General features: G+C 38.9%; 1 protein-coding gene across 7 annotated transcripts in view; it reads left to right on the top strand.

Moving 5' to 3' along the window:
* The window catches only part of PPHLN1 (periphilin 1), a 150,470-nt gene that overhangs the window by 45,803 nt on the left and 81,874 nt on the right, over nt 1-22,793 (top strand). For all 7 annotated transcript variants that reach the window (XM_065934599.1, XM_065934595.1, XM_065934597.1 and 4 more), the window contains one exon: nt 21,615-21,826. In XM_065934599.1, coding sequence (XP_065790671.1) covers nt 21,615-21,826 — 212 coding nt within the window. The remainder of the gene's footprint in view (nt 1-21,614; nt 21,827-22,793) is intronic.

The raw sequence follows: 22,793 nt of genomic DNA, 5'->3' as shown, positions 1-22,793 counted from the left end.
AAGATCTGGACACACACTTTTACATCCATATTTATTTTTATACAGTATTTCCATATTTGACTTCCTGGCAGTATCCCTTCAGCTTTTCCTAATTTCACTCCCCTTCTTCATCACTGAGAGAATCCTGGCTTTCAGTTGTTGGGAGAGACAGTCCTCCATGGGTCTCTTGCAGTCCTACACGTCTTACCAAGTTATGCCAAGAATGCAAGGCCCTGATCACTGTTTATCTGTCTTATTTCTCAGAGCTGGGTTTGTGGTGAGCAGTCTTGAAGGATAAGGTAATGTCTTCCTCTGTGTTAAAGAGCAGGCTTGCTGTGTTTTTTTTTTTTTTTTCCTTTCCAGTTCTTTTACAAGCCTTGGGCTATTTTTTTCCTTCCAATTTTTACTTACCTTTTTTTTTTTTTTTAAAAATTGAAGCATAATTGTTTTACACCGTGGTGTCAGTTTCCGCTGTTCAGCAAAGTGAATCAGCCATACATAAACATACGTACTGCCTTGTTTTTGAATTTCCTTCCCCTTGTAGGTCACCAGCGAGCCCAGAGTAGAGTTCCCTGTGCTATATGATAGGTTGTCTTTTTTATACATAGTAGTGTATATATGTCAATCCCAGTCTCCCGTTCGTAGGCTTGCTTATTGCTTGGTGTAAAAATAGTGGATTTCCCAAGTTCAGTGTTCCTTAGGTGTGCGCCAGAGCCACCACATGTGCATACACCAAGGATCATATCAGATCATCCCTGTGGGACTTGGGACCTGGAGAAACTCAGGCAGACATGCCAGTGCTTATGGTATTTGCTATGCTGGCGAATTAAGTCTTTTGTGTCTTCTGCAGGCATCCGTGAGGTAGTAACAGTCTAACTCATTAGCTTGTAAATAGGGTAAAATCTGATCTCAGACCTGAAACTAGCACCCTCGATATTTTGCTTACATTCCAGTACATAGTAGATCTTCTGACCCTGTCAGTCTTTCTTCTTATACAGCTCAGCACTTCCTTTTGCAGATTGACATCATTCCTGGGCTTCCTTGCTTTCACACCATCTTCCACAGGTCTATTACTGGCAGTGGAACAATCTGTTTTATATGTTTCGTATTGTAACACATTATGTACTTTATAAATTCACTGTATGTGTGTATATATATGTGTGTGTGTATATATATGGTAGTTCTTATTCAAGTATGTTTTATTAATGGGAGTGTGGAGTCACTGGAAACAGTCAACAGAGGAAAAGAAAATGTATCAAATTTTCTGTCATCCTCATACAATAAGCCCCCAATCCCTGCCCATGCTCTGAAAGTTACCACTTTCTTATTTAATAGAGCCACATACCTGATAATTTGTCTACATTTCAAGTATATCGTTACCTACCACTCTTGGTTCTGTTTTTATGCAGTGATTATCTATTTGTACAAAACACATTTGTTTGTGAAATTCAAAATATGTTAGGATTTATTTCACTTTATATTTAAGGAACATGTTATACTTTATCAAGAGTTATTGATCTAGACAGAATGAGGTTTTTTTTAAGTAATGTTTCCCCTGTAGAATAAACCTTAGAATAAAGTATTAAATAATACTGAAAAATATGGAACAAGAGTGTCACCAAGTGGCCAGTATACTTTATTTTTAAACACTGTTTTTCCCCCCTGTATTCACATATGGAAAATTTTGATTTAGTACTTCAGTATTTCATACTGCATACTGATGTTTTTAAAAAGAGTTAAGTTTAATTTTTATTTTTATTATAGCTTTTTTATCTTAGGTGATAATCTCTTTGGCAGAGAAAAATACTGTATAATACCTTTTTTGGTTTTGTTCAGGGGCACAGATGTTTATTGAGTGTTTGCTGTGTGTAGACCACTGTGCTTATATCACTTGCTTACAGTCTGCTTAGTGAAACAGATGCACAAGTAGACGGTGTAGTATAATACACGCTCAAGTTTCATCAAATGCTAGACACAAAGAAGCACTTATCCTGTACTGAGATTTTATTAAAAGTTTCCTGTAGGAGCAGATCATTTGAATAGAACCTGAAGGAAAAATAAAGTTAACCAGAAAAAGAGTAATGGGTACCATATCTTACAAAGCTGTGTAAAAGCATGATGTGTAGAGCTATTAACAGGTGATTATGTAAGAGCTGGGCAACTATGGATTAAACTATAACTAAGAAGTCTGGGTTTTATTCTATTAACTGTGATAAACTTGAAAATTTTTAGCCTCGTAGAAAGAGAGAGGCTATGGTAACTCAGATTGTGGTTGGTCTTCAGTGTTGTAGGGGGTTACTTTTAAAAATGGCACTAGAGATAAATTAGAAGCCATGAATATCTGAATTGGAAAAGGTGAATTGGGATGGAGGAAAAGGGTTAAATTCGATAATTGCTGAAAAATTAGCAAAATGTGGTTGTTGGATATGATAAGAAAGGAGAGGGAAATGCCTGGATTTTTCATTTTGTTTACTGTGTGTATAACAATGTCATTATCTGAGATTGGCAGTACAGAAGCAGTAGTTTCAAGGGAGGAGCTGCATTCAGAATTGAGGTTGTCCAACGAGAAGGTATATTTAGACAAGAGCAATGGACTAAGGTCAGAACCCCTAAAACACTTTTATGGAAGTGATGGAAGATAAAGGTTTTTAAACAGCATTAAGGGTCATCAATGTCTCTTGCAGTTGAGTGTTTCAGTGATAAAAAGATAAAATATCTCCTGGTTTGGCAGTGTTAGGATGAATGACATGTGAAGGGGATAGGTTCAACCTGGGTAGATAACTTTGAAAGAAAAATAATTGGGATAGAAAATAGGCAGTGTTGTTAACTGGAGACGGGCACTGGCTAAATGGAGATCACCTAAAACATTTTTAGCTGATCAGTAACGAGCATACTTACAGATTGAAGAGAAAAGAGAGGCTGAGGGTATAAGAAAGAAAAGGGCTAACTGATGAAGTAGTTAAATGAGGACAAGGATGAAGACTGTTGATAGAAGGGCTAACTTTTAATGGTTGGGAGGAGACAATCATATGCCAAGAAAGGAAGGACAGAATTAGGGACAGGCCGATGAAGACACATTATGGGAGAGGAATCTGCGCTGGCAGTTGAGGGAGGTAGTTCATGTCTGGAGATTGCTCTATTTTTCAGTGTGGGAGGTAACTCATTGAGAGTAAAAGATTTGGTACTAGTTTAAAGGACTTGGGAAGAATTATCAAGATACAGAATACTTGCTGACATGAATGAGAGATTGAGCTCACTAATGATAAGTAAGAACTTTATTAGTGCGGTTGAAGGCACGGTAAAATCAGACTGTACCTGTAGGGGATCAATCTGTAGGCTCTCATAATTTCTGTCTAGGATATGGCAGCTGAGCTATATCAATGAGGAAATAACAAATACTGGAATTAATGCAGGCTTTGTCTTGGCTTATATGTTGTATCAGAATTGCCAGGAAGGAAAGTTAGTAGTTTTCATAGAGGGTTTCAAATACTGTAATTTAGGCTGGAAGCACAATGAGAATGGGGTTCATGGGTTGCTAGGTAATATAGGAGACTTACAGGTATCTGTAAAGTGCAGGTGGAGTTATTGTAGGAGTGAGAAAACTGAAGGCTAAGACATTGTTATAAGAAGGCAGTATTAGATTCTGATGAAGAGCACCTCTGGGTAATAAGTGGCAAGGTTTTGGATTTAGGGGAGTGGCTAAGTATTGTGGAGAGGTAAGAGGTACCTGGCCAGGAAATTGCTCCCAAGCTGCACAGATGATCCTCTGAATTCTGAAAGTCACTCACGATGTGGATAGGTTATGTTACAGTGCAGACTGTGTCATTGAGTGCAGGCTTTAGGAAATGTGGGAGCATTCCCAGAGGTTGAAAATACAGACGGTGTGGGGTTATGGTGGTATGCATGAATTTAAATAAGAAGTTTGTCTGTCTCTTTCTGTCTTTTCTTGGAGGATGGAGGATTGAGAACATAATCCTGTGCCCCATGTACCTCAGGACACTGAGATAGTCACCAGTGTGCACTTATTACTCGGCAGATTGAGGGGAGCTAGTATTTGTGTTCCACTTCCAGGTTTCAGTTAAAGAAAGAAGTTGAAGGGATCGGTTTATGAAGAGGCTGATATGAAAACATTTACAAGATTGACACAGATTTCTTTATTTTGTTACATGAGTATATACAAATACAGCTATTAGACATAAAGGATACTTGTAATACTTACAGGTGAGTAGTTAACATGTTTATCTGTAGTAATAATGTCCATGTCTACTAATGGCTATAACTCATGTGCTTACAGTGACCAGTTAGGGAATATAAACAAATGCTGAGGGTCAGATTGGATCAGCTGCTACCTGGTATCAGCTGATCATTGCTGTGTAGGATTCTATTTACTTCTGACCTCGAAAGAACTCAGAAATCCAGATTTTTAAACAATGTTTAACTTCTTGATTTTTCAGTGTTCACAATTAATTAAAATGAAGATTTGCAATCTTTAAAGTAGGACATTAACCTGGGACTCTGAAATGAAGAACATGTGATAGCAGTTGTCTCATAATGGTGTTTCTCAATCCTGACTGTACTCTGAATTAGGTGTAAAGCTTAAGAAAGAGTACTCTGTAATTCCTGGTCCGCACTCTTGGAGATATGATGTACTAATTGGTGGGTGGAACCTCAATATTAATATTTTTTAAAAGCTCTTCAGATGTTCTGATGTGAAGCTAGACTTGAGAACTATTGATCTAATAGATAGTATAGTGTGACAGCAGCCCAGAAACCACAGGATCATGTTCACAGTGTTAACTTCTTGGCACCTTCTCTCATTTGTGGTAACTTCATCTTGAATCTTTATTCTTTTTTTAAAATTTTCATTTATATGTTTTTGGCTGCAGTGGGTCTTTATTGCTGTGTGCGGGATTTCTTTAGTTGTGACGAGCAGGGGCTACTTTTTGTTGCAGTGCATGGGTGTGGTTTTCTGATTGTGGTAGATTGTCTTGTGGAAGCTTCCCTCATGGCTCAGATGGTAAAGAATCTGCTTGCAATGCAAGAAACCCAGTTTCGATCCCTGTGTCTGGAAGATCCCCGGAGGAGGGCATGGCAACCCACTCCAGTACTCTTGCTTGGAGAATCCCATGGACAGAGGAGCCGGGTAGGATACAGCCCATAGGGTTGCACAGAGTCTGACATGACTTAAGCCACTTAGCCCGGCATAGCACTTTTGTTGCAGAGCGCTTGCACGGTAAATGTGGTGCGCAGGCTTACTTGCTCTATGGCATGTGGGGTCTTCCTGTACTAGGAATCGAACCCATGTCCCCTGCATTGGCAAGTGAATTCTGAGCTACAGGACCCCCAGGGAAGTCCCTTGAACCTTTGTTCTTGATGGCAGTTATTCCCTTTGCCCGTGTTTCTAAAACTTGTGTTGGTAAGAATTGCTTAGAAGCTCATTAAAAATGAAGTTTGCCAGGCTTTATCTCAGGAGATTCTGATTCAGTAAGTGGAACCTTGGAATTTGATTGTAATGCAGAGTTTGAGACTCTGGCCTGTACTGTTTGCTGCTGATGGCAAACAGATCTGTGTCTCTGGCTTTGGCCTCTCTTCTGAGTTCTACATTTTTACATCCACCTGCCTATTAGACACATTTTTCATGTGGAAAACTTTTTATTGAAAACTTTTCATTTCATCATTCTTCAAAGACTTCGTCACATATCTTAGGCACATAGGTGGACTACTTTTCCTAGCCTTCCTACTAGCTAGGTGCAGCCTTGTGACTGTCTCCAGTATAATGTGAGTAGGAGTTCTGTTCCTACACATATTCTTTCACACACATTTACCTTTTCCAGTGTTGCAGGGTGGGCCCTGGAAGGCAGTGGTAGCAAGCATGTGACTCGGAAGCCAAAGTTGAAATAGCAATGTGGTCAGCCGGGGTTCTTGGAGCAGAATTTCTCACCTTGGAATGCCTCCCCTAGATAGATTGATGGTGGTTAGACAGACTTTTTTGTGTGTAATGAATCAACATTACATTTTTGGGTATTTTTGTTACATCAAGTTAGACACATTTTTTCCTTAGTAACATTAAGTTGCTCAGTGTCTGACTCTGCAACCCCGTGGACTCTAGCCCACCAGGCTCCTCCGTCCATGGGACTCTAGCCCACCAGGCTCCTCCGTCCATGGGCTTCTCCAGCCAAGAATACTGGAGTGGGTTGCCATTTCCTCCTCTGTTAGTAACATTAGGTACTGTTTTAGATATTAGAGATCAAATTATGACTAAAACAGGAAAAAAAATCTATATTCTAACTGGGAGATCTCTGTCCATATCTCATGCTTCAAATACTTTTTAGCTGTAAAAATATGGTTTTGTGGAGGGAACTCTAGACTGGGTCTTCAAACATCTAATCTCAACTCTGGTGCAAGACAGTTACTTGATTTTGTTGTTCAGGCACTCAGTCGTGTCCAACTCTCCATGACCCCATGTACTGTAGCAGACCAGGCTTCCCTGTCCTTTACCGTCTCTTGGGGTTGCTCACACTCATGTCCGTTGAGTCAGTGATGCTATCCAACCATCTCATCCTCTCTTACCCACTTCTCCTTCTGCCTTCAGTCTTTCCCAGCATTAGGGTCTTTTCCAATCAGTCAGCTCTTTGCATCAGGTGGCCAAAGTATTAGAGCTTCAGTATCAGTCCTTCCAATGAATATTCAGGGTTTATTTCCTTTACAATTGACTGGTTTGTTCTCCTTGCTGTCCAGGGGACTCTCAAAAATCTTCTCTAGCACCACAGTTGGAAAACATCACTTCTTCAGTGCTCAGCCTTCTTCATGGTCCAACTCTCACACCTGTACGTAACTACTGGAAAAACCATGGCTTTGACTGTATGAATCTTTGTTGTGATTCATACAAAGTGATGTCTCTGTTTTTTAATATGCTGTCTAGGTTAGTCATAGCTTTCCTTCCAAGGAGCAAGTGTCTTTTAATTTTGTGGCTGCAGTCACCATCTGCAGTGATTTTGGAGCCCAAGAAAATAAATTTTGTCATTGGTGCCATTTTCTTCCCCCTGTCTGTTTGCTGTGAAGTGATGGGACTGGATGCCATGATCTTAGCTTTTTGAATGTTGAGTTTTAAGCCAGCTTTTCACACTCCTCTTCCACCTTCATCAAGAGACTCTTTAGTTCCTCTTCGCTTTCTGAATAAAAAGTAATATGCTCAAGTCACAGTACCCCCTTGTTCTCTTGTTCCACATTTAAAAACAGATATTTGAGGTCTGCACTTAACTTTTCTTAACTTTGCTTAAGCAGTTACCCAGATGCTTTCTCAAAACAATTCCTGAATTTTTAATTCCTTTTTGAAGATCCTGTTCCCTAGCAATAGCCAGTGTTTTGTGTGGAATATTTGAGTGCTGAATGTGGGAAGGAAAGGTGAGGCCCTGAATAAGAGGTAGCTTGCTTTCCTTCTCCCTCTTCTCCCCTCCCCTTGTATCTTTGCCTCTTGCTTTGCCTGATTTTTGCTCTTAATTGGTAAACGTGCGTCTGCTGAAACTGAGAGGTTGATCACAGTTTGTCTGTTTTGGTGTGAGGGGCTGGAATTATGTTAACAGATGAGAATCCTGAACTTTATAAACCTGCTTTTGAAACCAGCTTTCAAAGTAATAAACAGGGCAGATGGTCCCAGGTTCCCATTTTGAGTAGCAGTGTTACGGGGTCTTTGTCCTTCCCGTCTTACATTCTCTGGGTGACTTTGCCTCCTGAACTTTTCCAGCACTGCAGCTGAGATGTTTGTGATGCAGCCAAAGATCTTTCCTAACTCTCAAGTTATATACTTTTTTGATAATAAAAAGCATCAGTTCCTTTAAATATATGATTTGGGGCAGGGGGGGACTTCATAGTAAGCATTCTAGCTGTACTTCCGTTTCTTCAAGGGCTCTTTTTGATTGTGCTCATTATATTTGTTGATATCCTCATATCAGTGTAACTAGAAACTTTATAATAAGGGCTTCCTTGATGGCTCAGACAGTAAGGAATCCAACTGCAGTGCAGGAGACCCAGGTTTGATCCCTGGGTCAGAAAGATCCCCTGAAGAAGAGAATGGCTACCCACCCCAGTGTTTTTGCCTGGAGAATTCCATGGACAGAGGAGCCTGGTGGACTACTGTTTATGGGGTCACAAAGAGTCGGATGGGACTGAGCAACTAACGTTTTCACTTTCACTGAAACTTTATAGTTTGAAAGCTTTTGATGTAAGTTTTCTTTCTGCAGTAAATGGAAGTTTGTCTTAAGTACAGAGTTTTACCCTGTGGATTATGGACTCTCAATTAAAATATGCTCAAGCTCCCAGTATCTTGTGTTCAGCATGCTTCAGGGTCATTGTTAAAGAATTGTTAAGAATTCTTTCTTAAAATCAGGATGATACTTGCATTAAAATGATTATACTGTACTGATATTGAGTAATTTAAAAAAGTTTGTTTGGCTATGCTTCTCAGCATGTGGGATCTTAGTTCCTTGACCAGAGGTCAAACCTGTGCCCCCTGCATTGGAAACATAGAGTCTTAACCACTGGACCACCAGGAAAGTCCCCCATATTGATGAATTTTTTTTTTCTTCTTGGTTTGATCTCTCTCTTTTTTTTTTTCGCTTTTTTTTTTCATTTATTTTTATTAGTTGGATGCTAATTACTTTACAATATTGTAGTGGTTTTTGCCACACATTGACATGAATCAGCCATGGATTTACATGTGTTCCTCATCCCGATCCCCCTCCCACCTCCCTCTCCATCCCATCCCTCTGGGTCTTCCCAGTGCACCAGCCCTGAGCATTTGTCTCATGCATCCAACCTGGCTGGTGATCTGTTTCACCCTAGATTATATACATGTTTCAATGCTGTTCTCTCAGAACATCCCACCCTCACCTTCTCCCACAGAGTCCCAAAGTCTGTTCTGTACATCTGTGTCTCTTTTTCTGTTTTGCATATAGGGTTATCATTACCATCTTTTTAAATTCCATATATGTCAGTATACTGTATTGGTCTTTATCTTTTTGGCTTACTTCACTCTGTATAATGGGCTCCAGTTTCATCCATCTCATTAGAACTGATTCAGATGAATTATTTTAAATGGCTGAGTAATATTCCATAATGTATATGTACCGTAGCTTCCTTATCCATTCGTCTGCTGCATATTGATGAATTTTATGAATGAGTACTGGAACTAACACATTTTGATAGAAAAAGTATAAATAGCATGGTGATATTTCTATCAATCAGTCTGTTCTTTCCGTTTAATTTTTTGGGGGTAAACTAACGACAATCTATAGAGATTTTGTTTTGCATTCTGTGTCCTAAATAACAGTTGTATGTGTGAATTTAATTTATACAGTGCTTCAGGAAAAAGTTCTGTGTTTAAGAATGTCCATCTTAGATTTATTTTGGTCATGTGACTTTAAGTACTTAGATTTTCTTGTTAAAATGGGATTTTTATATCTGAAATAATTTTAAAAAATATTTATTATTTTTTGGCTGCCTTGGGTCTTTGTTGCTGCACACGGGTCTTCTCCAGTTGGTTGAGCAGAGGCTGATCTCTGCCTGTGGTGTGAGGGCCTCTCATCGTGGTGGGTTCCCCTGCTGTGGAGCAGAGGTCTAGGCACATGGGCCTCAGGGGCTGCAGCATGTAGACTCAGCAGTTGTGGCTTGCTGCCTCCAGAGCCCGAGCTCAGCAGTTGTGGTGCGTGGGCCTAGCTACTCCACTGTGTGTGGAATCCTCCCGGACCAGGGGTGGAACCTGCGTTCCTTGCACTGGTGGGTGGACTCCCATCTACTGTCCCACCCTGAAAGTCCCATCTGAAATGATTTTAAGGAATTTTAATTAATGTTCAAGAGAACAGAAATCTTATATTTCAGATAAAGGGTCATTAGTCATTAGCAATTCAGGGTTACCTTAGGGAGTTTAGGTTGTATGAAGCCAGGCTAGTCTGTTTCCAGTTCACCCGGGCTCATTGTGTAGTTTCAGCCCTCTTTGGTAAGATCTAGAATCTGTTTTTATGTGCTATCCTAATCCTGTGAAGCAGTCAAAATTATTTCTTAGCTTTTCATCCTTTCAACTGATGCTTTTGAAATTGGCAGACACATAAAAGCAAAAGCAACCCCCAAGAGACAGACCCAGATCTCTGGGCTTCCTACTTCTCTTGTAGATGCATAATTCTACTTCATTCTTAGCTGTCTGATGACTGAGCAGGTTGCTAAAAATCAAGTTTTTTGTTCAGTTTTTCTAGATTTTTTTCCAAAAGTCAAGTTAGAATTTAGTTCCTCATTTTTGGACCTAAAAGTGTTTCTTTTCTTTTTTTTTTAAGAAGTATTTCTTAAAGTAGTAGTGGTATTTTGTTGAAGTAGCAAAAACTGAGGTAAGCCTCAAAGTAATGTTAGGTCAAACTCTATGAAATAGAAATATTTTAAAAAATACATCGAAGATTTTACTAGTAGAAAATATCTGTTAAATATATGGTACAGAATTAAAGCCAGGAGTGAGTTTACCGAAATACAAGCTGTTAACCCAAGGGCAATGGAACACTTTAAATTTTCCTAATGATAATTATTTTGTGTTTGCTTATTCACTAGTCGTTTGATAGCATTTGGTTGCATATATATAATAACAGGCACTAAAGATTTAAGAAAAACTGTGGGAGGAAAAAAAACTTTACATTTTATTACAAAGGATTTTTAAAAATGTTTTATTTATAAGAGATTTTGTTTCAATCTGTTCACTGACTTTCCTGAAGGTTAGGTAAAGAGAGTTGTATTTGGAAACAATGTTAAAAGTTGAGTTGCTTTGTTAAGGTACAGCATTTTTCTGAATGATGAAAAAGTAGATCACAGTGAAATATAAGTTGGATGATTTCTCGGTCACGATGTATGGAAAGGTTTGCCTTTGCAGAGTATCGTGAGGTGGAGGAAGCTAATCTTGTTGCACGGATTTCTTAGTGATGCTCTGAGATGATTACCTGACACCACATTGGTTGTGGTAGTTGACAGGGCTTTCTTCTCTTGGGCGAGTAAGCTATGCTGTCTGAGTGTTCAAAAGAAATCCTTAAGATGTAATAAGGATTTTTAGACAGTAGTTGCATCTTACAATTTGTTTTCCCGTAAAATAAATCTTGATAAGGGAAATTCTTTTTTGAAAGATAAAAGTTCTGTTTGCTTTCTAAAAAAATCCTTTCATACTATTTTAAGTGACAAAGAGTTATATTTTTATATTTCATATTTTTAGAGGACAATGAACATCTTTTAAAAAAGAAAAGACACTAGAATATATAACATATACAAAGTACATAAATCAAGGTATATAGCTCAGTGTGAACCGTGTTACCACAATCCATGTTAAGAGAGAGAATTTTACTTGCGTCTCAGAAGCTTTTTCATGCTTCTGTTCGGTTGCTTTCTTCTTCCTCTTCAAAAGTGATTGTTATTCTGACCTAAAGCAATCTTAATAGTCAGTGACAATAATTACAGTTGTTGTAACTTGTAAAAACTTTTTGTAAAAGTAAAACTAATACTCATTTAATACACTGTAATTTTTTAAAACATTAGAAACCTTTGTCAAAAACTTATGAGTAGTTTGAACAGTGTTTGTCTCCTCAAAGCAAGCATCTTTTTTATGCCTTGAAGAATTGTTACACTGCGTTCTGAGTTTGAGTCAGTTTCCAACATTTTATCCTTTGCATTTTCATTGTTGGAAATATCTCTGAGAGTTCCTTTACCATGGATTTTTTATTAGCCTCACTTCCGCTGGGACACCTTTATCCTTTTCGTCATAGTCTCTTTGCTTGTTTGCCTTCCGTAAGTGTGCCTTTACCATTTTTCCTCAGGCTGCATGTCTTTCTTTTTTTTTTTTGAGTGATCACAGAATTTTATTTCTCTTGTGTAACTCCTGGTGAGATTCCTGGGTTGTATGGTATGTATGTGTTGAACGTTGTAGGAAGTTGTTATATTACGTGCTGAAGTGGCTATCTCGCATTACTTCGAGCAGTGTGTGAGAATTCCAGTTGCTCCACATCCTTGTCAGTGCTTGGTGTTGTCAGTCGTTTTACTTTTTTCTTCTTAATTTTATGGAGTATAGTTAATCTACAGCGTGGTGTTAGTTTCCGGTGGATAGCAAAGTGGACTGGCCGTAGATATCCACATGCCCACTCACTCCCAGACTGCCTCCCCATCTAGGTCGTTTCAGAGCGCCCAGCAGGTTCCCTGCTGCACAGTGTGTTCCCACCAGCCCCCTGTTCTGTGTACAGGAGCTCTGGAGACACCAGCGCATGTCTTGAAAGCAGCGTTGTCAGCATTCCCTTGGTCACGTATTTCTTCGATAACTCCATTTATGTTCAATTTGAATCCCACTCCTACCATTACACTTTTTCTGTTTTTTTGGCACAAGAAGGCAACCAAACTGCATCTTTGTTGCTTGCCTGTGAACTGAATAACACACACATGGTGACTAACCCAAAAGCCTTTGAAAAATGCGGAGTGATCGGTCATGATGAAGATGTGCCTTTGTTAGTCCTGTGATTGTGGATGAGGGCTCGCGGCTTTGCACCCAGTTATGTTCCTGCGTGTGAGGTCCATTTCACACCGTTGTCAGTGCTCGCTGTGGCCAGTGTTTGTTTTTTCTTTAATTTGAGTTAGTGAGTTAGTATACATGACACATGTTATGTATGCTGGTAGGCATTATTCCTCTTAGTCCCATTGTTTCCATTTTATAGATGAGGAAACAGGCGCAGAGAGGTTAAGTAACTGCAAACCTCTCCCATGGTAACCAAAGAATGGAACCAGGATTGAGTCCTGACAGGCTTGTTCCAGAGCCTGTGCTCTTAACTATGGGACTGTATATAAATTAAAAGGTTGAAAATAGAGTAGAAAATATTTTACTTGAAAATGTAACATAATTTGAATGTTTAGGAGAATTGAAGAAACTTTAGTGCTTGATGTTATGTGTATCATAAAGCAACATTTTAGAATTGTTAATTGGTTCCAAGAAAGCTCTTGAATATTTTTTCTTGTTTCTTAGACTGATAAATTTGTGAGGGAGTGTATTTGTACATGTGTCTGTCTGCCTCAGGCTTGCTGAACTCTGACGCTATTGGCGTTTGATCCTGGGTAGTTTTTCATTGTAGGGGGTCTGTCCTGAGCTTTACCCAGTAGATGCTAGTACTGTCCCCTCTCTTGAGTCAGAGATATTGTGTCTTCAGATGTCGCCACCTGTCCTAGTGGGAGCAAAAGCACCATCACTTGAGAACCATTAATGTATACTAAGGAGCCTCACCAACAAAATCCTTTTTATTCTTGCATATATTTGAGTATTTTTCATATTCATAACCTATATAAATAGGTTTTTCTGCATTTACAGAATCGGAATCTCGGAGCAATAATGGTAGCTGTTACTAGTCATGTGAGTACATTAAGCTAAGCATTAGGAAACTATTTCTATAGGTTGCTTTTCCTCTCTAAAGTATAATTACAGCCACTTAATTACTCTGGAAAAGATTAGCTAAAGGTTTCTTTTTGGATTGGAAAGGTTGGTGTTGGAGGGAGGTGGCATTAAGGAGTGGAAGATCAGTTTTAGAAATCTAAACTAGGGAACTTAAGAGAATATTGACATTGGAAAATATTTAGTTATGTAAGTTGTTAATAGTAGTTAAAGTGATTTATTAAATAAGTGGGAAATATTTTGCTCTCCCACTGATGAATAGGAAGTATCAATGAAATGAAAGAAAAAAAAAAGCTTAACTAATTTCTAATTAAAAATCAAAATTTAAAACTTTAATATTATGAAAATACTACAGTCACATTATAGAAATCATTTGTAAAGGAAAAATTCCTTGATTTTATTAGGAATAGGTTTATAGATGAAAGCATTGTTGATTTTCTGTTGACTTGCATGCTTTTAAGACTCATTACATTCTCACATCAAAGAAATAGAAATAAATCTATGAAAGGGTTTTGTTTCAGTATAAGGTAAAAGATACAAGGTTGCTCAATTTGTCCTTGCCATATTATCATAATTAAAACAAACAAGCTAAGCCTTTGTATATCCATTTTAAACCTCATAAATTTATCATAAATTATAGTGGGTGACAAAAACTTAAGAAAATTAGGACTCACTTGTTTCATAAAACTAATGTCACGTGCACTAGTGATACACATTAAGACATCCATATTGTTTATGGATGACTGGATTGTTTTGATAGTCATGACTTTTTTCTCTCAGATAGAAACTCTTTGGGCTGACGTTTGAAACCAAGTGCAAACTAAATTAACCAGGTGTTATGACAAGAAAAAGAAGAAATTGTGCAGCATTTGTCTCTAGACAAAGAGATTTTTATAGACATATAAATAGAGGAAAAGAAAGGAAATTTATTGTTAAAGATGAGAAAAGCATTCTGACAGAAAAGTTTGCTATTTCAGCTCTATCTAGTATTTGCTCTCTGTGTGGACCGTGAAGTCTAACCCTATTTTGTGGGCTGGATTAGTATTTTTCTTTTAGGACCATTAGGTCCCTAGTAATTTCCAACCCAACCCAAACTGTATTTTATTCATGATGAGGTTTATATGCACTACCCTAATTTTCACAGCTGGTCAGGATCATTTGCATATTTGATAGAAAAAATTAAAATAACTTGAGCTACATTAAATATTTACTTAGATGACATTTATTTTTCTTCCATTGATTTAGCTTCATATCCTTCATTTACTTCTTATTGGTTTCTTCAGAAAACTTCTTCAATGGTTTGTCAACATTCATTAAATTATTAAAGACTAATGTTTAAGATACTGCCATCTGATGTTAATTGGAAAGTCACACTTAATTGGAAGGTCACTTTAAATCTAATTAAATTTCAACTTTAGGCACTTTTTTTGGGTATAATATAAGCTTAGTATTTTAATACATAGTAATTTCTTCTTATAGACTTATAATTATTTATTTTATATATATGTATATATAGAGAGACAGACAGACAGACAGACAGGTACAGACAGAGAGGTCTTTTTTTTCCTATCCCTTCCTTCCAAACATTTAGCTTTTTAATCAATCTGATTTTGTCATGGCATATGTTAAAAGAAAGGGAATCAGTCACTCTCTTCCCCATGTTGTCTCAAAGTTTGGTAAAATATTTTATAACTTGATAGTCCGTTTGTTTGAGGGAAGGTTAAAAATGAGATAACTGATATATTTTCTACTGTTCTTTCCATCTCTTTTCTGCAGTAGGAACCTAACTTTCACAAGTTGAAACCACTTCCCTCCTAATTCATTGGTTCTTGAGATGAGTTCTGGGCATACTTCTTGCTTCTTATTACCTCCTCCAAGCCACAGTTCCAATGTCATCCGTGAACTTCTCCATTTGTACCACCCTGTCCTCGTCTCTGTACTCTGATGAATTTTCAGAACCCCATGGCTTCCCTGGTGGCTCAGTGGTAAAGAATCTGCCTGCCAGTGCAGGAGACATGGGTTCAATCCTTAGGCTGGGACGATCCCCTGGAGGAGGAAATGGCAACCTACTCCAGTATTCTTGTCTGGGAAATCCCATGGACAGAGGGAGGGGCCTGGTGGGCTACAGTCCATGGGGTCGCAAAACAGTTGGATACAGCTTAGTGACTAAACACCAACAGATTCCTTCTTTCTGGATTATTATAGTTTCTGGCACACAGTCTTCTCCTCCATCCCTCTCTGTTTTGATTTGGTGATATTTTTAACTAACATCAGTCTTGTGTTTTTCAACTCTTCTGTTTAGCTGTCCATTGGCATGGTCAAAACCCTAGAATTGTCATCACTGAAACATGTTCTGCCTCTGTCATGAACTCTGAGTTACTGTTTTTGACTTGTTCAGTCACTAAGTTGTGTCCGACTCTTTGCGGCCCCATGGACTGCAGCACGCCCGGCTCCCCTGTCCTTTGCTGTCTCCCAGAGTTTGCTCAAATTCATGGTCATTAACTCGGTGATGCTGTCTAACCATCTCATCTGCCGCCCCCTTCTGCCTTCAATCTTTCAGAGCATCAAGGTCTTTTCCAATGAGTCGGCTCTTCGCATCAGGTGGCCAAACAAAGTATTAGAACTTCACTTTCAGCAACACTCCTTCCAATGAATATTCAGGGTTGATTCCCTTTAGGATTGACTGGTTGGATCTCCTTGTAGTCCAAGGGACTCTCAAGAGTCTTCTGCAGCACCACAATTTGAAAACATCAGTTCTTCGGTGCTCAGCCTTCTTTATGGTTCAACTCTCATATCCATATACATGACTACTGGAAAAATCATAGATTTGACTATATGGACCTTGGTTGGCAAACTGATGTCTCTCCTTTTTAATATGCTGCCTAGGTTTGTCATAACTTTCCTTCCAAGGAGCTGATGTCCTTTAATTCATGGTTGCAGTCACCATCCCCCGTGATTTTGGAGCCCAGAAAAATAAATTCTGTCACTGCTTCCAGTTTTTCCCGCATCTATTTGCCATGAAGTAATGGGATCGGATGCCATGATCTTCTTTCTTTTAATTTTGAGTTTCAGGTCAGCTTTTTCACTCTCCTTTTCACCCTCATCAAGAGGCTCTTGAGTTCCTCTTCACTTTCTGCCATTAGAGTGGTATCATCTGCATATCTGAGGTTGTTGATATTTCTCCCAGCAGTCTTGATTCCAGCTAATGATTCATCCAGCCTGGCATTTCACATGATGTACTCTGCATAGAAGGTAAATAGTCAGGATGACAATATACAGCCTTGTTGGACTCCTTGCCTAATTTTGAACCTGTCCTCTTTTCCATTTCCCAGTCTAACTGTTACTTCTTGAGCTGCATACAGGTTTCTCAGGAGACCGGTAAGGTGGTCTGGTGCTCCCATTTCTTCCCAAGAATTTCCCACCATTTTGTGATCCAAACGGTCATAGGTGTTAGAACAGTCAGTGAAGCAGAGGTAGATGTAGATGTTTTTCTGGAATTCCTTTGTGTTCTCCATGATCCAGTGGATGGTGGCAGTTTGATCTCTGGTTACTCTGCCTTTTTTAACCCAGTTTGTACATCTGGCAGTTCTCGGTTCACATACTGCTGAAGTCTAGGCTGAAGGATTTTGAGCGTGACCTTGCTAGCATGTGAAATGCATGCCGTTGTACAGTAGATTGAGCATTCTTTGGCATTGCCCTTCCTTGGGATTGGAATGAAAACTGACCTTTTCCAGTCCTGTAGCCACTGCTGAGTTTTCCAGGTTTGCTGACATTGAGTGCAGCACTTTCACAGTGTCATCATTTAGGATTTGAAATAGCTCAACTGGAATTCCGTCACACCACTAGCTTTGTTTGTAGTAGTGCTTCCTTGACTTAGAGATACCATAGTTGTATGTAAACAACTCTGATATGTCAGTGAGCTTGTCTAGTTCAGTCCTTCTCAAAGTTTTGTGTGCCTCAGAATCACCTGCAGGGCTTTGTTAAAGCCCTAAATGCTTGGTCTCACTTCCAGAGATTCTGACTCAGTAGGTGGTTTGATGCCCTAAATTTGCACTTGTCACCTTCTCAAGATTGCAATGCAGGTCTGGGGACCTGCACTTTGAGGAACACTGCTCAAATTAACTTTTCCCCAAAGGACAAATAATTTCCAGTCTGCCATAAGTGTCTGTTCATGGCCTTACTTTCTTTACTTTGTATTGATGACTTCTAAAAATATGTTAGGGCTTCTCTGATAGCTCAGTTGGTAAAGAATCCACCTGCAGTGCAGGAAACCCCAGTTCGATTCCTGGGTCAGGAAGATCCGCTGGAGAAGGGATAGGCTACCCACTCTCGTATTCTCGGGCTGTCCCTCGTGGCTCAGCTGGTAAAGAATCCACCTGCAATGTGAGAGACGTGAGTTTGACCCCTGGGTTGGGAAGACCCCCTGGAGAAGGGAAAGGCTACCCACTCCAGTATTCTGGCCTGGAGAATTCCATGGATTGTGTAGTCCATGGGGTCGCAGAGTCGAACACTACTGAGTGACTTTCACTTTTATGGCATAAACAACAGAAATATGTTCCTGAGGTAAAGAACTTGTGAAGAGAGACTTCTCATGCTTCCTCTCGAAACGAGAGTCTCCCTGTGTCCTTCCATGCTGTCTCTCCGCTCCTTCTGTGCTCGTCTCTTCTGCTTGGTGCCCCTGTCCCGTTTTCTCCTGGTGGTTTTTGGCTCCTTTTTTGTCAGTTGCCTAAAGTGGTCTTGGATTATCAGTTTCTCCTTCTGTAAGAAATGAGCGGTTTCCCCTCAGCTTCCAAATATATCCAGGATTCCCTCATAGCTCAGTGGGTAAAGAATCCACCTGCAATGCAGGAGACCCTGGTTCAGTTCCTGGGTTGGGAAGATCCGCTGGAGAAGGGATAGGCTACCCTCTCCAGTATTCTCTGGCTTCCCTTCTGGCTCAGCTGGTAAAGAATACGCCTGCAGTGCGGGAGACCCCTGTTCGATCCCTGGGTTGGGAAGATCCCCTGGAGAAGGGAAAGGCTACCCGCTCCAGTATTTCTGGCCTGGAGAATTCCGTGGACTGTATAGTATAGACTATAGTATATAGTCTCTACTGGACTGTATAGTCTATGGGGTCACAAAGAGTCGGACATGACTGAACGACTTTCACTTTCAAAATACATCCAGATAAGCCGCTTTTCTCAGAGCATTGTCCCAGTTCTCTTCCTTCTTCGCTCTGCCAAACTTTTTTTTTGTTGTTGTTGGAAGAAAAGTGATAGTTTAATCCCTTTAATAGATACAGTTTCTTATAGTCTGATTTGGTTTCCAGAGTTCACTGGTCAGCCCACAGTTCACTGGTTTCCAGAGTTCACTGGTCAGCCCACTCACTGGTCATGTGACTCTTAGGTTTTAAATACAAAGGTCTCTTCCAGTTTCTGCAGTATTTGATATTAACTGTCTTTTCTCTTTTTAGAAGTTTCTTCCTTTGTTTTTTAGTTATAGCCTTTTAAACTTTTCACTGTTCTTCTTTGCATATCCTTTAATCCTTCTCTGCTTTTCCTTGAAACTTGGACTGCTTTTCCCAAACATCTAAATTTGTGCTGTTTAGTATTGGAGCCACTAGCTAAATGTGCCTATTGAGCACTTGAAATGTGGCCAGTTTAGACTGAGATATTGTGTAAATAGAAAATATACACTTGATTTTCAAGATGTAAGATGAAAAAGAATATAAAATATCTCACTAAATTTTAAAATATTGATTACATGTTGATACTATTTTGAGTATATTGGGTTAAGTAAAATATTGCTAAAATTCACCTGTTTCTCTTTACTTTTGAACTCTGACTACATCATCTGTGGCTTGATTATGTTTCTCTTAGACAGTGTTGATCTAAATTCTAACTTTTGTCAAAGACTTCTTGGTCAGTTTTTCATCTATTAACATATCCTTCTCTTCTGAATGATGGTACAACCTTCTGGAACATTTCCTCCCCATCCCCGCAGTTAGATGCTAAGCTTCTTCAGAGCCAGAATAATTCTCTATAGTGCCTTTTATATATTGAGACATAGATATATAGATATGAAAAAATATTTATAAATATGCATGTGAATAAATGACTTGGATAAAGTAGTACCATATATGTATGGTAGATGATGCCTACTGTGATGTTTTTGTTTAATCTGATGGTCAGTAGGAGAGGTTGGTGTGAGGGAGAGGAGAGATGTTATTCTGCTCTGTGATTTTAAAATCTGACATGTACTTCCGCCATGTGTATCTTTAGCCACCCCAAGCCACTGATGGCTCTGAATTGTGCTGTTGTGATTTTACTGCCATCTGGTGTCAGGATTAGGAAACTGTAATTCAGCATTTCATCTTTCCTTTCCCTTCAGAGAAAACAGGCTGTCTTTCTCTGAATGTGGCCTTGTTCTTCTCCGTTTCCTGAGTAAGTTGTCAGGAAGAGCTCGTTGACGTTCAGTGTAGGAAATCTTTATTCTCCTTCTTGGAGCACTCTTTCATTTCCTTCCCTGATCACTTACTCTCCTGTCCCTCATGTTCTTGTGGCCTCTCTCTCATTCTTCTCAGACGGCCCATTTCCTTCTCAGTGTGGTAGTTTTCTAGCCCTAGATTCTAGGCCTTCTGCTTTTTATCCTTTGATTTCATCTATACTGAAGGTTTTAAATACTGCCTGTCTACAGACAAATTTATAATTATAACCAGAAACCTGTTCTGGTCTTGTCACCAGTATCTGTAGTTGCTTACCAGACGGTTACGTGAGCATCTGAAAGATGGCATGGTTGAGTCTCAGTGTGGCTGCCCCACTCTTACCTGTCCTCAGGTCTGCTTTCTCATTTCAGTGATCCCCTGTGCCAGAGTTTGACATCATCTTGGCATCCACCGTCTCACACACCACATACGTGTCGTTCACCCTTGGGTCCCCAGCACCTGGTAGTTCCTAAAATCTGTGTAATACATATATAGCTACTTACTTCAGCTTTCAGTGCTTTTGCTATGACTCCTATAGTTTTAGCAGCTTATTTCAGTATTAGTATTTTGTCTGAGTTCATTTATCATAATGAGTTTTAATTGTTTTCTACTTCTCAACAGAGGAGCTTCATTGTATCTGTAAAGACAATATAGTTTGAGTATTAATAGTTAATGGTAACAATCTGGTTACATATTAAGGACTACCAGTCAGTATGCTGAAATTATTTTCTGAGCATTTGAAATTTCATGGCAATTGGCTCATCTTTTTGTCATTCTTCTGTCTAGAGTGTAGTGTTCTTTAATTTCAGTATGGAGGTATATTTGCTAAATCTTCAGTTAAAACCTGTTTGACTCCAAGTGTTCTTTTAAATAGAAACTTGTGTCTCAATAGTTTTATTAATTTTAGTTTGCTTTGATGTTTTAATGATAGTTTTGCTTTATAAGTCCTTATTACTTGGGCTTGCTTTCTGCTTGAGTTGATGATATTGCTTAATAAGGCAATTTAATTTGTATAAGTAAAGGTGATATTAAAAAGTTGGTATTTAGAGATGGGCAACAATCTGTTATAAATTCAGAGAGCAAGGGTTTAATAAGTATATACCATGGTTTCTCAGCCTTGACATTGTTAACACTTTGGATTGCATAGTTTTTTACTCTGTGTGTGTGGGAGGCGTTCTGGGCATAGTAGCATTTTGGTAGCATCCTGCTACCAGTTGCATTCCCTTCTTTGCGATTGTAACAACAAAAGTGTCTGTAAACTCTGCCAGATTACCATGGGGTAGGGTAGTGGGAAATCGCACCAGTTGAAAAGTGTTGAATGCCATGCTTAGATGAGGATAATAGGCCAAGAACTGTCTCCCTGGGGAGACCTTTGGCATTTTTTAGGAGTCTTTGAGAGAGCAGTAGCTGTGTGGCCTGTTGTTAGTTTCAAATAGAAGTAGAAACTATATGGCTATGTTTTTCACATGTATAAATTTTTGTGCTTGCTTAAATAAGTAACTTTTGCACATAACCACCTGGTTAACCAAACTAAAAAAATGCTGCATTCTAAATCATATGTCACTGATAAAGCTTCATTTTATTGACTGATTTCAGAAGGTAGGTGGTTGTAGAAGGAAACAAAAGTTACAGCAGAAAGAGTGGCTTATAACCAGAGCTTTTGCTGTTTGTTCTTATGTATAGAGTGTACAAGATATAATTAACTTATTTATTTTTACTTCAAAGGGACATGAGAGACAGCTTTAGAAGAAAAGGTTTCTACTCCTCCCATTATGTGAGAGACCGGTCTCCTCATAAAAGAGACACTCCTTTTTTCAGAGAATCGCCTGTAGGCCGAAAGGATTCTCCACACAGCAGATCTGGCTCCAGTGTCAGCAGTAGGAGTTACTCTCCAGAAAGAAGCAAAACTTATTCCTTCCATCAGTCTCAACACAGAAGTATGTATTTTTAAGAGTTCTCCTTTTTGTTTTTTTTGCAGCCTCCAGTGGTCAGAATATACTGAGTCAGATAGCCTTATATGTCTTATTAGATATATATATATATATATAATTTTTAACTCTTTATTTGAAAGTTTTCAAACTTACAGAAAAGTAGACTAGTATAATGAATGTCATAACACATCTTGGAACTATTTCATGTTGCAGTCTGCATGATATTTCGCTTCTAATTCTTCAGTGTGGAGGAGGTGTGTTTGTAGTCATGTTGGCGTGTCACACACTCCTATATGTTCTGCTGATTCCTGGGTTGATCCAACCTCCTTTAACCTTCTGTCACTAGGGGAAATCATTTATATTTTTCATGAAAAACATCAGTGGTTCCCCTAAATATAAGGTATAGCCTTACAGAATTTAGAGCTAAAACCTACCTTCGATTCATTCTTTGCCAACCTCCAGTTTATTTATTTATTTTTAAATTGAAGTACCCAGACATGCATGGCTTTCAGTGCATGCCGCCCTGGCCCAGTTGCTCAGTATTGGTTGGAATAAATAAATGAAGCCACTTTCCTAGGTAAAATTTTCCTGTGTTACCATTCTAGACCCTACCACCTGCAGTTGCACTCATTCACAAAACAGTTCCTCATGCCTTCTATATTCAGGGTGTTATGTTAGAACAATGTCCTTGTCACCAAGGAATTAGAATGTTTATGTATTTTTCCGCAACTAATAGCAAGTTTATCAATATATAAATGTGACATGTAAAGTATAACTTTGATGTGAGACTTGATACTTTGTAAATGAGTTAACATGACATAAGCAGGTCTAGGTAAGAGATTCTCACTCTGGGGATGGAAGAACATGCCATGGAGGAAATGACATTTGGGCTCATCTTTTATTTCAGACTTGTACAGGTAGAGAAGTATCTTCTAGGTGGAAGGAATTATAAGCTAACATACAGAAATCAGAA

The sequence above is a fragment of the Muntiacus reevesi genome, chromosome 4 (genome assembly GCF_963930625.1).
Source record: "Muntiacus reevesi chromosome 4, mMunRee1.1, whole genome shotgun sequence".
NCBI lineage: Eukaryota > Metazoa > Chordata > Mammalia > Artiodactyla > Cervidae > Muntiacus > Muntiacus reevesi.
The sequence above is the reverse complement of the archived record's forward strand: the minus strand, read 5'-3'. Positions and strand labels throughout refer to the sequence as shown.